The sequence below is a fragment of the Macrotis lagotis genome, chromosome 4 (assembly GCF_037893015.1).
Source record: "Macrotis lagotis isolate mMagLag1 chromosome 4, bilby.v1.9.chrom.fasta, whole genome shotgun sequence".
Classification (NCBI taxonomy): domain Eukaryota; kingdom Metazoa; phylum Chordata; class Mammalia; order Peramelemorphia; family Peramelidae; genus Macrotis; species Macrotis lagotis.
Window position 1 is genome coordinate 206,456,458 of NC_133661.1, and position 16,321 is coordinate 206,472,778.

A 16,321-nucleotide genomic window follows, 5' to 3' on the forward strand; every position below is an offset into this window, starting at 1 on the left:
CACGAAGCACTGGAGGAGACCCTTTGTGGAAAATCTTGCTACAATTATAATAATTTATATGTCTTTGTTTAACTCATAGCATCCTCAAGTTGTAAAGGTGCATTAAAACACCTAAAGTATCTTTTCAGGTGAGGAAGATACTTTCAGGAATCTGGACCTCTAGCTTTAGATATAAAGTTCATTTCCATTTAGTTGTTCTAGGAATGGATTCTCAAAGAAGGCCTGGCTTGGACATGGTGTGTGTATAGAGGGTGATTGTGTCACGTACCTGTGCTCTGGAAATGAATTCATGCTGTGTGACAAAGCCAAAAAATTTTTCTGTTATCAACTGGTAGAACTCTAATTTCTCTAGTCTCATATAATTCTGGAAGAAGGGAAAGAATGAGAAAAGATGATAAATCTAGATTTGGAAGGGAGTCAAGAGTTCATTTAGTCCAAACTTATTTTACAAATGAGGAAATTGAAGCCCAGGTAACATAAGCAATTTGTAGAAAGTTCTACATAGAGTATCAGAGGTGGAATTTGAACTCACACCCTTTAACTCCAAATTCATGAAGCTCTTCATCAAATTCAGCCATAGGTTTGAAAATAAAGCCCTAGGTGTTAAATTTTGCTACACAACTTAATTACTTTTGATTGCTCCACATTTACTTTCTTTTCCTTGATAGAAACTCAATTCTAACCACATTAAAAATTTCTCTGACTTTCCATTTCAGCATCACACTCAACACCACTAGCCCACTCTCTCCAGAATTCAGTACTACAACCCTTGCCAGCTGCTGTGGACTCTACAATCATACCACCTGTTTTTGATATATAATTTTATATAACAGTATTTGATCATAACTCATATAATCTAGAACTAGAAAGTAGAAAGACCTTTAATATCGAGTCCAGTGATAATTATTCTAACTGCATATGACTTTAGAAAGCCACAAATTATTATTATCTTATACTTCTAATTCTTCTGTTAAACATTTCCCAATTACATTTTAATAAGGGTCAGCCCTCTCATTTTACAATTAAAACAAAATAGTTTCCAATTCCTGTTTAATGTTCAGACTGATTTAATACATGGTTCTGTAGGGTTAAAATTGTTTAATCTGCAATAAAAGAAACTGAGGCAGTGGCACATTATTAAAAGACTTTTAATGAAGTAGACCTCAAATATTTCTCATAATCTGAGATGCCCCATCTTTCCAGTGCCTCATTTTTATAAGTTTTGATACAATGATTAATATCTGAACACTCTAGAGGGCTACACAAAGTACAGAATCACCATTGCTTAATAGGCCTTGCTCTATGGGTCAAAAAAGATGGATCAGTCAAAAAATGGTAAATCAGCAGAGTGAGAGTGTTGTGAAAGGGGAGGATCTTGGGTAAGGTGAAGCATGGGGTATCTTCACTGATAAAATATGGTCTTATGATGGTCACCTGCTCACCATAAGAAGGAAGAACAAGGATGGATGACTCTAGTTAATTTCCTATGATTAAACAAGTGAACTTACTGTCTGTAGTTCTTAACTCTAGGCCCTAATATACAGAATTTGCGATCATTACCCCTATAGAGTCATATCAACTTTATTTATCCTGATTGGCATGGAATAGGGATCCAATGCATCATTTCTCACAGTTCCTACCTTACAATTAACTCATCAAAGACTTTGCCAATCATGTAAAATTCAAAAATTTCATTTTGGTTCACAGTTCATTGATGAAAGTGAATACCCATGTGAGGCCAGACAATTTTTTCTCCCCGTGCCAAATTAAATCCTGTCCTAAGAATGAGCATGGGATTGAAGAAGTAAAAAGTGTAAATATGATTTAATGTGTGACTGTAAATATGATTTAATGTGTGACTGATACAATATCTGGGGCAAGTGAAGAAAAAGAATGTTTCTCTGAGTTTGTGGTCAAGTTGGGATTTGTGTATTTCTATAATCATGTTTGGAAGGTATAAGCATATTTATGGAGCATTTAAGTTTCATTTCAAATATTCTCAATGTATTCCTCATTTCCCCAAGTAAGTGACTTTCTATTCTTACCCTAATAAAAACTTTTAGAATGTCTCCACTAATACCCATGATTTCACTTTTGTATGAAGACATCAATCCTTCATTGGATCAGTTTAATTGCTCTCCCTTCCTCTATTAGCAGTTTACATGGCTTAATGGATAGAGTGCCAGGCCTGGAATCAGGAAGATTTATCTTCTTGTGTTAAATCTGATCTCTGATATATACTAGCTGAGTGAACCTGGGCAGATTAACACCTTCCACTTCAGTTTCCTTCTCTGTAAAAATGACCTGGGAGAAGGAAATGGTGAATCATTCCAGTATCATTGCCAAATGGAATCACAAAGAGTTGGACATGACAGGAAAGGACTCAACACAACAATCACCTCTCCCCTCTACTGCATCCTCCTATTCTTTGGATTTTGGTGCTTCCATACATCCTCCAGAAGGATCTCCATCTAGATCTTTTAATGTGATAGATACCAGTCTTTGGGAAATTGCATGGGTCTCAAACTTCTCCTTGAAGCAGGGACCCATCTTCTTAGCATCAATATTTTTTGGTGATACACAGTGGCTATGAGCCATGGAATAAACCAATATTTGAAGAACAATAGTACTGGAGAGGCACACAGTGGATGAAAGAGTAGGCTGGACCAGATTGTTAAAGAAGAACTGAACAACAATAACATACAAGATTTCATAGAACTTATGGCCAGAAAAGGGAGTGGGCTGTTACTTATAACTACCAACAAACAGAGGAAGAATCAACATACTTTTTGCTCTCCGCTGCCTCACAGAGACCATCCCTGTGCTCTGATCATTCAGCAAGCTCTCTTCCTTTGAGGCTCACTCCAATGGTTGATATGGCTAGTCCACCTCCTTATAGCTGGTGTCCAGATCATGCTCCAATTTTTTTCTAGGCCTTCAGTACCTTGCCTCAGTCTCTCTCCGTTACAGCCCTTGCTCAGACATCCACCACTTCATTCCTCATGGTCTGCTGTTTCATTCAACTACTCAGATAGCCATGCCTTAGATCTCCCCTTGGTGCATAATAGCAGTACTCTCACAATTTTGAATTCTGAAATTCCTCTCTGATCATAATCCATCTCTTCCCTCTGCCTCACTCTAAAGTAATTCTTTCCCCACACTGCCAGCTCTATTTGCTTTTTCCATCTTTATTTTCCAGTCTATCACTCTAAGCTCCGATTTCACTTCCTCCCTAAAAGAGTCTTGACTACTGTTAACTGATTTTTCTGGGAGAATCGCTTCTAGGGGAATCTATTAGTGGACCAAGGGTGGAATTTTTCATTCCACATTCTCTTATTCCCTTGTCTTTTTTGTTGAATGTACCTTGACAATTCTCTTCCTTTGGGTTATAATATCCTCTGTATCGCCTTAGTCTCAGCAGATAGTCTTGCTTCTTTTTCCTTTTTTAAAAAAAAATCAGTATTATACACCATGAGTTCCCTTTTCTCCTCTTTCTCCCCACCTCTGAATCCCTTTGTATCTTCACTCTTCTCTTCTTTTTCTGAAGGGGAAAACCAACATTTTCCTCCTTGTCCAGGCCGTTCCTACCCGCGCCTTCCCTCTCCTCCCTCCGGGTGTCCGGCCCTGCCCGCGCTCCCCCGCGCCCGTCACCCCTCCATCCCTCCAGGTCTCCCTCCCCGACAGGCCGCCCCGGGCCCTTTCTGTGTCCTTCTAAGTCTCCAAAACAGCCCCCTGCCTTAGTCTTCTCTCTGCGGCGCGTCGGCCCCGGGGCGCCCGAAGAGCGGCCGCTCCTCTCCTCTCAGGATCGGAGAGCTGCGTTTTCCTTTATTGGAATCTCCCCCCAAACACACACGCATAGATATGTAAATATGGACATGTATGTGTGTGTGTATACATACATATATACATATATACATATACATATACATATATCTGAAGCCGCCATGTCCCCCCTCGCCCCGGAGCACGGACTTCAGAAATGACAGTTCGGGCGCTCTCCCGCCCTTCGGGAACTCTCCGCGCCCCCACAAACTGCCCCTGTGTTCCGGCCGACCCCCCACCCGCGCCCCTCTCGCCTGTCGGCATCCCCGGTCTTCCCTTCCAGCCTCCCACCCGGGCTGGGGGCGGGGGGCACCGGCCTCCGCCCCCCGAGAGAGCGACATTGGTCTCGGGGGAGCGGGAAGGCGCTGGCGCCTAAAGGAGGATGAGCCGGAGGGTCTGAGCGCCCCGTCCTGTCCTGCCTGGGCCGAGGGAGAGATGGGACCTGGGGGGAGGGTGGTCTGGGGGAGGGGGGGCAGGATGAAATGAAGGAGAAGTGGTTCCTGCCCTTCATTATGGAAGATGACCAAAACCAAGTTATAGTGTATCCAGCTGCGGTTGATCAGACCAACAGGGGCTCGGGATGCTCTACCACGGGTGGACACCCGGGTGGGTACTCTGAACTTACCGATGTCCTCCCTTTGAGCTGCTTTGATTCTAGGCTCCTCATGGGCACAGCCCCCTCACTGATGAGGGCAGGCCAAGCTGGGCGGTCCTGTGCCAGTGTCTCCCAGGATGCACACTCAATTCCAAAGTTCTTCAATGAGACCCTCAGGGTTCTCTGTAGCTCTTCTTCTGACACCTTTGTAAGGCCTTGCCCTGTGGGAGTTCTCCATAAAAGTTTTTTGGGCAAACCGTCTGGCATTTTAACAACTGTCCAGCCCACCAGAATTGCATTTCTGTAATAATGTTGGAAGGCTAGGCAGTTTAGCTGGAGAAAGGACCTCAGTGTCTGGTATCTTCTTCTCCTGCTTCCTGAGACAAATTTAAATGGAAGCGATTTTGTTTCCTGTCTCCAGGCTGGTAGCCTGTTCAGGTTTCCCAGTCAGCACAATGGCTCTGTAGACCTTCAGTTTGGTCTTTTATCTCCCCCATTTTCTTTTGGAGCCTCCCAAATACTGAACTAGCTCTGTCAATGCAAGTGTCAACCTCATTGTCAATGTGTACCTCCTTGGAAAGGACACTGTCAAGGTAAGTGGACTTGTCCACAGTTCTCAGAACTCCATCTACATATGGATAGTGGTTCTGGCTGATGGAACACCTGGGGGCGGATAAGTGGGGCAGTGGATAGAGCACTGGCCTTAGAGTCAGGAAGACAGGAGTTCAAATCCAATCTCAGATACTTGACTGCTTCTATCTGTGTGACTTTGGGCAAGTCACTGAACTCTGCCTTGCATCCAGGGCCATCTCCAGTCATCAAGATTCATATCTGGTCACTGGGCTCAGATGACTCCGGAGGAGAAAGTGAGGCTGGTGACTTAGCACAGCACCCCCTCACTCAAATCCAATGCATCTGCTTGTCATTGCATCACCTCCCTGAGGAATGAAGGAAAGGAAGTGTAGCTGATGGGGGGTGGGATATAAAAGAGGTGCAGAGCTTAATGAGGGGTGGGGCTGAGTCTTGAATACCCAATGACCCTCTGGAGGCTCCACCTAGCACCCGAGTCACCAGTCCCTATCTGCCCAAAGTGAGGTGAGAGGAGGGAAGTGTGTGGAGAAGGAGCAGGGAATGGGTGTGGGTGAAAAGATAGGGGGAGAGAGAGGTCGAGAAAGAAAGGGAAAGACTGAGAAAAATGAGGGATGGAAAGGAAAGGAAAGGAGTCAGGTCTGGAGCAGGAGGCATCTGTCCAGAGCAGGGAGGCCAAGGATCCAGGGAGCCGGGCTTTGGGAGGAACTGTGTGGGGAGAAAAAGCAGGTGGCAGCAACAGGGACCTAGAGGCCAAGGGAGGGTCCCTCAGTGGGGCTCCCTTCCCTCCCTAGATCACAGCTCCTCGAAGGCTGAGGAAAGTCTCCCAGGGTCTAGAGCTAAAAGTGGTGGGACCAGGCCTTCGAAGAGTTCCATGAGATTAAAGCAATCCAATAGTAAGCAGGAAAGGCGAACCTGAGCTAAGTGTTGGGGATTTATAGAGGCAAGAGATAGTCCCTGCCTACCAGGAGCTAACTGTCTGAGGGGGAGACACTGTACCAGCAAATGTAGACAAAACAAGCTTTATGCAAGATAGACAATAAGTAAAAGAGGAGAGTTTCAGGTTGCAAACACCTTAAACAGAGTGCAGAGCATATGACCGGCACTTAATAAATACTGATTGAGGAGCGGCTAGTTGGCACAGTGGATAGAGCTCCAGCCCTGGAGTCAGGAGTACCTGGGTTCAAATCCAGCCTCAGACACTTAATAATTACCTAGCTGTGTGGCCTTGGGCAAGCTACTTAACCCCATTGCCTTGCAAAACAGTAAAATAAATAAATAACTTGATTGATGTCAATGGTAGCAACTAGATTAGTGAATGGAATCCATTAGAGTCAAGTTTGAATTTGCAAATTCAAAAATCAATTGATGTTACTGTGTCACAGTTTTCTTATATGTAAAATAAAGATTTTTTACAGGCTCTTCAGGCTTTAAATCTATGATCCTTTAAACTTGAGACTGCAGAGAAATTATCTTTGTAAGGTCACACAATAAGGGAACCAGAGTTCAAATTTAGTTATTTCATCTTTGTTGCCAAGGCTAGAAGAAAAGAAAAATCAATTCATAGCTAGACTTGTCCAATTTTTTGTGGTCATTTCAGTCCTGCTGAGTTATTTGTGATCTTATCAGGCCCTTCTATCCACCATCTCTCAGAGCCTGTCCAAGTTCATGTTTATTGTTGTTTCAAAGATACTATCTATCTGTCTCACCCACTGCTATCCCCTTTTGCTTTTGCTTGCACACATTCCCCAATTCAAGGTCTTTTCCAATGTTCTCATATGTCCACATTGTTTAAACTTCAGATTCAATATTTGTCCTTCCAGTGAATAACTTTAATTAGAGTATTGACTGATTTGGTTTCCTTGTTGTCCAAGGGACTCTCAAAAGTCTTCTCCAGCAAATACCTTGAAAACACTCATTCCATGTGGTGCTTAGCTTTCCTTATAGTCCAATTCCCACATCCATACACTACTACCATAGCTTTGACTATATGAACTTTTATAATCAAAGTGATGTTTCTACTTTTTAGTATGCTGTCCAGATTTGTCATAGCTTTTTTTCCCAAGAAACAAAAGTCTTTATTTCATAGCTATAGTCACCATCTACAGTGATCTTTGAGCTCCAGAATATGAAATCTGATGCTGCTTCCTTCTCTGTTTGTCAGGAAATGATGTGTCAAGGTTGCCAAGACCTTAGTTTTGTGGATATTAAGCTTCAAGTGAGCTTTTACACTCTCCTCTTTCACCTTCATCACCCTCATCCAAGATCATAGATATTTGTCCCATCAGTCTTAATTCTGGCTTTTGCTTCATTCTGTCTGGCATTCCACAGAGTGTACTCTGAAATTTAGCTCAGAGGAAAGATCGATATTCTGCTGTCTGACCACTCTTGAAGTCTTTCAGTTTGGTAAGATCCAAGCTTACTCTATTGATATGGCCCCCAAGAACCCAGGAGCCTTCCCCTCCATTCCAGAATATGGCACATATCTAGGAATTTATTCAGAAAAGAGTTATGTTAATAGAGAACTCTGGAAAGTAGGAAGAAGTGAATGTCTCAGGTCAGCTAGAAGAGATGCATGAAGAATTTTTTGTGTGGTGCTGATTGGAATTTGTACCACCTGCCTTATAGGACTGCTGAGAAGAAAAGCATTGGAAAGTAATTGAGCATTATATGTGTGACTTTTGACAGGCAACACTGGACACTGTCAGAGTCAGAAGTTCTGAATGCCAGTGATTAATTCTCTAAAGGTCAATTTCCACATTTGAAAAATGGGCATAAAACAAGTAGTACCACCTTACAGAATTGTGAGAGGTAATTTGTAAATCTTAAACTGCTATAGAAATGAGTTATTTAACTGAGTAGGGAATGGGAACAGGACTAAACCTTAATAACAGAGCAGAATGATCATAACACTTTCCTGACTCTGCCAGATAATCACTAATTTTGAGCATGTCTCTTTTCCCTAAGTCTCACTTGCTAAGTTTACCCATGAGGATGATACTGAGGGTTTCCCCTGGGTCTCCAGTCTTAAAAAGGGAATAACTTCATTCCCATCTTTAATCATCTTTCAGCACCCTCTCTAACCTGGGACTCCAGAATACCATCCCTGTCTAATTTGCTAACCACTGTTCTAAATTATCATTTTGGTGTCTACTTCAGTAACTATTAGATGATTGTGTCTATTTCACTAACTCTTAGATGTTCTCCTGTGGTAGGATAACCTTCATGTTAACTCTTTTTGCTAGATCTAAGCCCTAGACAATGCCACCTGCTTCCAATGATTCAATTATAGCTCCTATATCTTTCTGTTTATTGTACATTATGCTGCTGTTACTATTCAGGTTTTCTATTCTGTCATACTTTTCATGAAGCCAATTTATGTTTTCTTGAAAGAGATACTGGAGTGGTTTGCCAAAACCTTCTTCAGTTCATTTTACAGATGAGGAAACTGAGGCAAATAGGATTAAATGATTTGCTCAAGGTCATACAATTACTTAGTTTCTGAGTCCTGGTTTGAGCTTAGGGAAATGAGCCTTTCTGACTCCAGCCCCAGCACTCTATCTGCACCACCTACCTGCCTCTATTTTGCATGTTACCAATTTTGGTGTACTACATTTTATAGGTTATTTCATGGCTATTGTGTTAAGAAAAGTGCATGTTATCAGTTAATGTTTTGTTATAAAGATTGTATGTAGGGGTGGCTAGGTGGCGTAGTGGATAAAGCACCGGCCTTGGAGTCAGGAGTACCTGGATTCAAATCCAGTCTCAGACACTTAATAATTACCTAGCTGTGTGGCCTTGGGCAAGCCACTTAATTCTACTTAACCTTGCCTTGCAAAAAAAAAAACCTAAAAAAAATATTGTATGTAGAAAAGTATATGGAGACAAGAAAAGTATGAAATAAGACAAGAAAGGGAGGATGTCACCAGACTCTAGAATGTTTTATATGGGAAGTAAGGAGTTAGACCTTGGCATGGTGGTCAATAGAGAAACATTAAACAATTTTCAGCAGAGTAGTGATATGATTACATATATGTAGAAGATTGATCTGGCAATACTATATAGGACAGTATGGAGAAGGAAGACAGTAGAAACCAAGGACCTGATATGGGATTATTGTAATGTGGATGGTAATGAGTTCCAGGCTGTCTTCTGAACTCCAGTTCTACATTAACAATTATCTATTGGATATTTGAAGTGAATAGGCATCTCAATTTCCCTGTCTAAAACTGACCTCATTATCTGCTTACCCCCAAAACCTTCTTTCCTGAATGAATGATTGAAAAAACATGTTAAAGCTTCTTTATGAAAACTCTGCTAAGTGTGAAAACTTTAAAAATAAGATCATCTTTGCTCTCAAGGAGTTTACAATCTAATAGTGGGAGAAATATGTAGGAGGGTTCAGCTGCAGTCTCAGAGGAAAGAACAATTAATCCACTGTCTGACCACAGCCTCCAGTGGCAGACAGAGAGTAAATTCCTGGTGATCCACATGACAAATAATCCAATTTGAAGGATTATAGAAGAGAGATAAGGTTAATGAATAAATTTTTTGGGTGGTTTGGATAGCCCAAACCAGATTTGTTTCTAATAATGAGCTATTTGATGGTGCCAAATACTTTGATACTGACAACTTTTTTTTCCCCTGAGTCTTCAGTAGAGAAGAGGCTAACTGCACCTCAGGATAATTGCTTTGGTATATGTATGGAAATTGGATTAGAGAGGGGAGAGACTTGAGACAAAGGAGACTAACTAGGAAGGCATTTTTATTAGGCTCGGGTATTAAGAGGGTAATACAATAAAAAACCATTGCCATAGCCAAGGGACTGAACTTTTGTATTTTCTCCCTTTCTCCTATGACTCCTGCTCTGGACTAATGAACCTTGGTCCATCAACCACTTTTAGTCTAGCAGGATCCTGACCCCATTGAAGGGTCAGGCTCCTTTTGTTGCACTCTGACTTGCTATGCTTCTGTCAAGAATCCCAAGGAAAAAGTATTTGTCTTTACTTTGACTTAGGTCTAGGCTCTCCCTAAGTGGGGAATAGAAAGGAATCCAATATACAGTTGTAAATTAGGTATGAGATAAGTATCATATTTCCCCATGTATAAGATGCATTTTAATTTGGGGACCTGAAATTTGAAAAAACTCATTTTATTCATCATAAAATTTATATAACTCCTCATCACTGTCAAAACTCCCATCCATTAACATGTCCTCATCTGTGTTTGATGAGGAATCACCATTTTAGGAGAGACTCTGCTCTCTTGCCTGCACTCTGGTCTGTGTTTGACCGCAAGCACTCCCTGGGCAACTCTGGTATGTGGATGCACACTTAGTCCATTCTGCTTCATGAACCTGAAGCAACACTTGTGTGCTCCTTTGAAATCAGTCACTTCAGGGGCAGCTAGGTGGCACAGTGGATAGAGCCTTAGAGTCAGGAGGACCTGAGTTCAAACCAGACTTGGACACTTAATAATTACCAAGCCGTGTGACCCTGGGCAAATCACAACCCCATTGCCTAGCAAAAAACAAAAAACAAACAACAAAGAAATCAGTTACTTCTTTTTCATCAGCAATTCTTCTTGTCTCATGTTGAACCACCTTTGTAGGAATTCCAATTGCCCTTTGCTCTTCATATCTTCAGTTTCCTTTCAACTCAGTCCATTTGGCTGACTTGCCTTTCATGGCCTTCTGCCATGGCATTTTCAGTAGGGAAAGTAGGGAAATGCAAGTAAAAAAAAAAATCTACAACCACTGTATAAGATGCTCCCAGTTTTTAGACCCCAAATTTTTCAAAAAAAGGGTGTATCTTATACATGGAGAAATAAAGTATTTCCTACACACAAAAGAAATGCTTAGCAAAAAAAAAAAAAGACTCTCACAAACATAAAACAGGATAATGACCTGTCACTACTATTATATTTACCTAGGAAGTTGACACTTAAACATTGGAACAAGATGTAGTTTTCGGGATTATTTAATACTGAATAGGCATCTTTATATCTCACCTGGTCTCTGTACTGTCAGCCTCATGTCATATGGTAAGCCAGGGATTAAATTTATCTTCTAGTTAGTACTCATCTTCATGAGTCCTGGAGTAGTTGTTGGGGATTCCTCCTGAAGTGTAACCAGCCCTGACTGAGGACTCCGGACTATTCATAAGGTTGCCTTCAATCCGAACATGTCCACCTCAGAATTGCTCTTCAGTCATCTATATTTAGGAAAGAACCAATGGGGGACAAGCGAAAAATCCAGTCACAGATTGCCTATACTACATTAGTTCCCTACTAGGAGCCTTCACCATTTTGCCAGAATAGACTCTAATGGACCTGATATGATCTGCAGCTGGCAAGAAAAGAGAAAAGATGACCGACACATGGAAGAGCATTTGCTTTTAAAAATCCCATGAATCTAGGGTGGCTAGGTGGTGCAGTGGATAAAGCACTGGCCCTGGAGTCAGGAGTACCTGGGTTCAAATCCGGTCTCAGACACTTAATAATTACCTAGCTGTGTGGCCTTGGGCAAGCCACTTAACCCCATTTACCTTGCAAAAAAACCCCTAAAAACCCCATGAATCATGGACTCTTCCTGCTCAGTGACCAATAAACAGATTGATTTGTCATGCCCAAAACAGCCTTTAGAGCTGAATCCCACATGACTGCTGGAAACCTCCAGAGGTCATGTCATCCCTAAAACTCTCAAGCTCTGAGCTGGAATGCACAGTCATCGTGAAGCAGATGGGGAACTTTACATCATATGCCTTGATGCAAGGACCTGAACTGGAGGGGTTGCCCTGATAGAGAAGGTCACAGATGGGAGAGAGAGAGAGATTGTGGGGTAGAATTGGTGTCTTAGCAACTGATGAGATATATGGGGTGAAGGAGGATGAATGATGGAAGGTGAATCAAAATTTGTGCCTTGGAGAGATAGTAAAGCCTTCAATAGAAAGAAGAAAGTCCTAAAGAAGAATGGGTTTGGAAGTAAAATAATGAAATACAAGTGTATCTGGATGTGTATATGTATATACATATATATGTATATACATATATACATAAAACTAGCTTGGGCATATTTTGTTTTCCTCAATAGAGTGTTTGGTTTTTGTCTTTATATAGCTTGCACCTAACAGGTATCATGAAATACTTCTTGACTGATTTTTAATTGTAGTTTTTTTCTGGACAGAAGTATCTTTCTGTTTTATATGTGTGTGTGTATATATATATATATATATATATATATATATATATATATATATGTGTGTGTGTGTGTGTGTGTGTATATATACATATATACATAAATTGTTGCTTAATACCATTTTGTTATCATTTAATCTTGAATCAAAATCCTTTTTTTATTTTTATCTAAAAATTGTAGGAGATGGAAGAGAAAAAGAGAGAACGAGAGTCTATTTCTTTAATTTCCATGGAGAATGAAATGGAGAATCTAGGCTTGGAACTTAGGGTAACTTTGCCTTTATGGATCATGTGTCTCTGAATAATAGTTCAAATGCTAGCAGAAATATCACTTTCCTTCTGGTTTTCTAGTCCTGTTACTATGTCATTATCTCTCTCATTTAAAGCTATATAAAAGGGTGGTTAGGTGGTGCAGTGGATAGAGCACCGGCCCTGGAGTCAGGAGTACCTGAGTTCAAATCTGGCCTCAGACACTTAATAATTACCTAGCTGTGTGGCCTTGGGCAAGCCACTTAACCTCATTTGCCTTGCAAAAAAAATAAAGTTATATAAAATAAATTCATAAATAACCATATATGGGGCCCATAAAAATGAGTAACAGAGGGTCAGAAATAAAGAAGGAGGAAGGAGGAAGTTTCTGCTGGAGACAAAGTATCCCCAAGTGGGATAATGAAATTCTCCCAGTAATATCTTTCAAATAACTATACTAATTTAACATCTTTTTCTTTGAAAACCTTACAGAAATTTTGCCTGTTATCATAGGAGGAAAAACAGAATATAGAGGGAACCACATTGACCAATGTAAAAGGGAGTCATCTGAAAAATGAGATTTGGCCCTTCCCTTGTTGGGGGTATGAGATATCTTTAAGATTTCATTTCTCCTGGGGCATCTGGGTGGTGCAGTGGATAAAACACTGGCCCTAGAGTCAGGAGAACCTGAGTTCAAATCCAGCCTCAGACACTTAATAATTACCTAGCTGTGTGGCCTTGAGCAAGCCACTTAACCCCATCTGCCTTGCAAAAAAAACCCCAAAAACCTAATAAATAAATAAATAAATAAAAACAATCAGCAGAGTTTTAACTATCCTTGGGGTCCAGGGTCAGTTCTGAAAGGAAATTCCCTCCAGCTCTGTTCTGCCTTGAGATTCCTTTGCTGAAGTTTCCATGACTTCCTATACTGTCTTACTTCATGGATTGATGATTGATGAGAGGAAAACCCCGGTTCCAATCTACCTTTCTGAAAATTCACTTACATTTTATGTTCTCTGCATTTGGACTCATTCTGAAGCTCTCTTCTGACCTTTTCTGGAGATCTCTATTATTTCTGGCCCTAACTACTCACAGAGAAGGCTTAAATAAACAAAATAAGTGAAAAATGAATAATTTATTGAACACCTACTGCAAGCAAATCAATATCAGTGAAGTTAGTTGGATATTGGCAAAATTATTTTTCCCAAATATCTATTATTGCTGCCTCTGCCTTTTTTTGCAAGCCAAAGGTGTAGTTAGCTGTTTTTAAACTGTCTATTCAAATAAGGGATTATGGAGATTACCAGAAACTATGGGGTTTTTTCTTATTTATGACTGTCACTTCCTTTACATTTGGGATTCTCTTATGATTTCCCCTTCTTTCTACCCTTGGGGCTTAACCTGAAAAATCTCAGCATTTGCTTCCTTCCTCTATTGTCCTTAAAAAAGAATTCAGTTAGTGTCCCTCATACAAACCAAGTGTAATCAGGGTTCAAGAACTGACTGGCATTCCGGAGTTTATATTTCAAAGGAAATCCTTCATTCAATTCCCTCATATGATATGTGGCCATCTTTCACTCTGACTTGTCCAAGCATAAATATTTGGCAATATATGAACTACTTCATTCCTTCTACATAGGTTCTCATGGAGTCCTTCTCTAGAAGCAAAGTTTCTGTTTTCTAAATGTTAAGATGTCTCAGTTTCTTTCACACATCATCTTCTAAAGTACTTCTGTCAAATTAACTGAAGAGAAGTCAATTGGCTCTTTACAAACATTTCATGTTTCTTCTTACTTGAGAAATAACTTTTTTTATGTTTTTCCTATTTTTATTGTGTTTAATTCTTGGTTACATCTACAGAAGGTCTCCTGGGAGAATAGTTACTATTCTAGTATCTGCTGAGTAGTCACATCTTTCAAAGACTAGTTATAATGGCCAGTGAATTATTCTTTCTGTCCACATATATTCATTGACTTCCAGCAAGTAAGTGACCTCTGTAGGATAAAAGAGAATCAGTCAGGGAAGAAGTTATAGTTACCTCCTTTTGAGTCCCTCAGTCTTCCATTTCCTTTCCTTCTTCCTTCCATAAGCTAATAAGTTTAAGCTGCCTTCTTGTTGGCTGCTAGTGTTCTGGATTTCCACCATACACTTCAAAGCTAAATAGTGCTATTGGACTATTTGTTGTTCTTTATAACAAGAAGTCACTGCTTGACTTTGATTCCTGGTAAAATTTTAGATCATATGAGTAGAACCAGAAAAACATTATACACCCTAACAGCAACATGGGGGTGATGATCAACCTTGATGGACTTGCTCATCTCATCAGTGCAACAATCAGGGACAATTTTGGGCTATCCTCATTGTAGAATACCATTCATATCCAGAGAAAGAATTGTGGAGATTGAACAAAGACCAAAGACTATTTATTACCTTTAATTTAAAAAAAAAATATTATCATATTATGTAATTTTGCTATCTCTTATATTTTGCTATCTCTCTCTATATATATTTTTTCCTTAAGGATATGATTTCTCCCTTATCACATTCAACTTAGATCAATGTATACCATGGAAACAATGTAAAGACTAACAGACTGCCTTCTGTGGAGGATGGGGGAGGGAAGCAAGATAAGGGAAAAATTGTAAAACTCAAAATAAATAAAATCTTTCTAACAAAAAAAAATTTAGGTCATATGAAAGGATGGTTTGTGAATGTTTAGAAATGAAAGTAATGATTCCTAGGACCTAGTAAAGTTACATTAAGAATAGGTCAAGGCAGACCAAAATCACTTATATTATATACACACATACAAATACACACATATATATCATGAAGTGAAGGCCCTTGGATGATATATTGACTACACTGAAATGAGGACTTCCATTTTAGTTTGCTTATCTTCTGCTACTTCTCCTGCAAATAGGAAAATAAGTATAGATAATATAATCTAGTTCATTTTTCTCTCAGATAAATTTTCTCTTAAGTACTGCTTTTGGTGGCATCCCATAAATTTTGATATGTTGTCTTATTGTTGCCATTCTCTTTGATGAAACTATTGATTGTTTCTATGATTTGTTCTTTGATCCTCTTGTTTTTTAGAATAAGATTATTTAATTTCTAATTAGTTTTTAATCTTTCTTACCATTGTCCATTATTGAATATAATTTTGATTCTATTTTGATCTGAAAAGGATATATTTACTATTTCTGCTTTTCTACATTTAGTTGTGAGGTTTTTAATGTCCAAATACATAGCCAGTTTTCTTTGTATGTGATATATATTACTAAAATAAAGATATATTTCTTCCTATTCCCATTCATTTTTTTCCAGAGATTTATTATATCTTACTTTCCTAGGATTTTACTCACCTCCTTAACTTCTTTCTTGGGTTTATTTGGTTTTATTTATCTAGTTCTGAGAGGAGAAAATTGAGGTATTCCCACTACTATAGTTTTATAATCGATTTCTTCCTGTAACTTATTCAACTTCTTCAAAAATTTAGATGCTATGCCACTTGGTGCATATTGTTTAGTATTGAAATGACTTCATTATCAGTGGGTTCTTTCAGTAAGATATATCTTTTTGTAAGGTAATGGTGTTGAGTGACTTGCCCAAGGTCACACAGGTAATTATTAAGTGTCTGAGTTCAGATTCAAACTCAGGTCCTCTGGACTCTAGGACCAGTGATCTATTCACTGTGCCACCCAACTGCCCCATTATAGTTTCCCTCTTTATCTCTTTTATTAGATCTATTTTTGCTTCTGCTTTGTCTGAGATCATGATTGCTTCCCCTAATTTCTTTATTCCAGCTGAAATATAATAGATTTTTGTTCCAGCCTCTTCCCTTAGCCTGTGTGTATCATTCTTCTTCAC

At 39.7% G+C, this 16,321-nt stretch overlaps 1 protein-coding gene across 1 annotated transcript in view; it reads left to right on the plus strand.

Moving 5' to 3' along the window:
* LOC141522153 (sodium/nucleoside cotransporter 2-like) overlaps positions 1-2,066 on the plus strand; it is a 51,435-nt gene extending 49,369 nt beyond the window's left edge. The window contains exon 18 of the mRNA XM_074235319.1: positions 717-2,066. Coding sequence (XP_074091420.1) covers positions 717-813 — 97 coding nt within the window. The 3' untranslated portion in view covers positions 814-2,066. The remainder of the gene's footprint in view (positions 1-716) is intronic.
* The last annotated feature ends 14,255 nt before the right edge of the window (positions 2,067-16,321 follow it).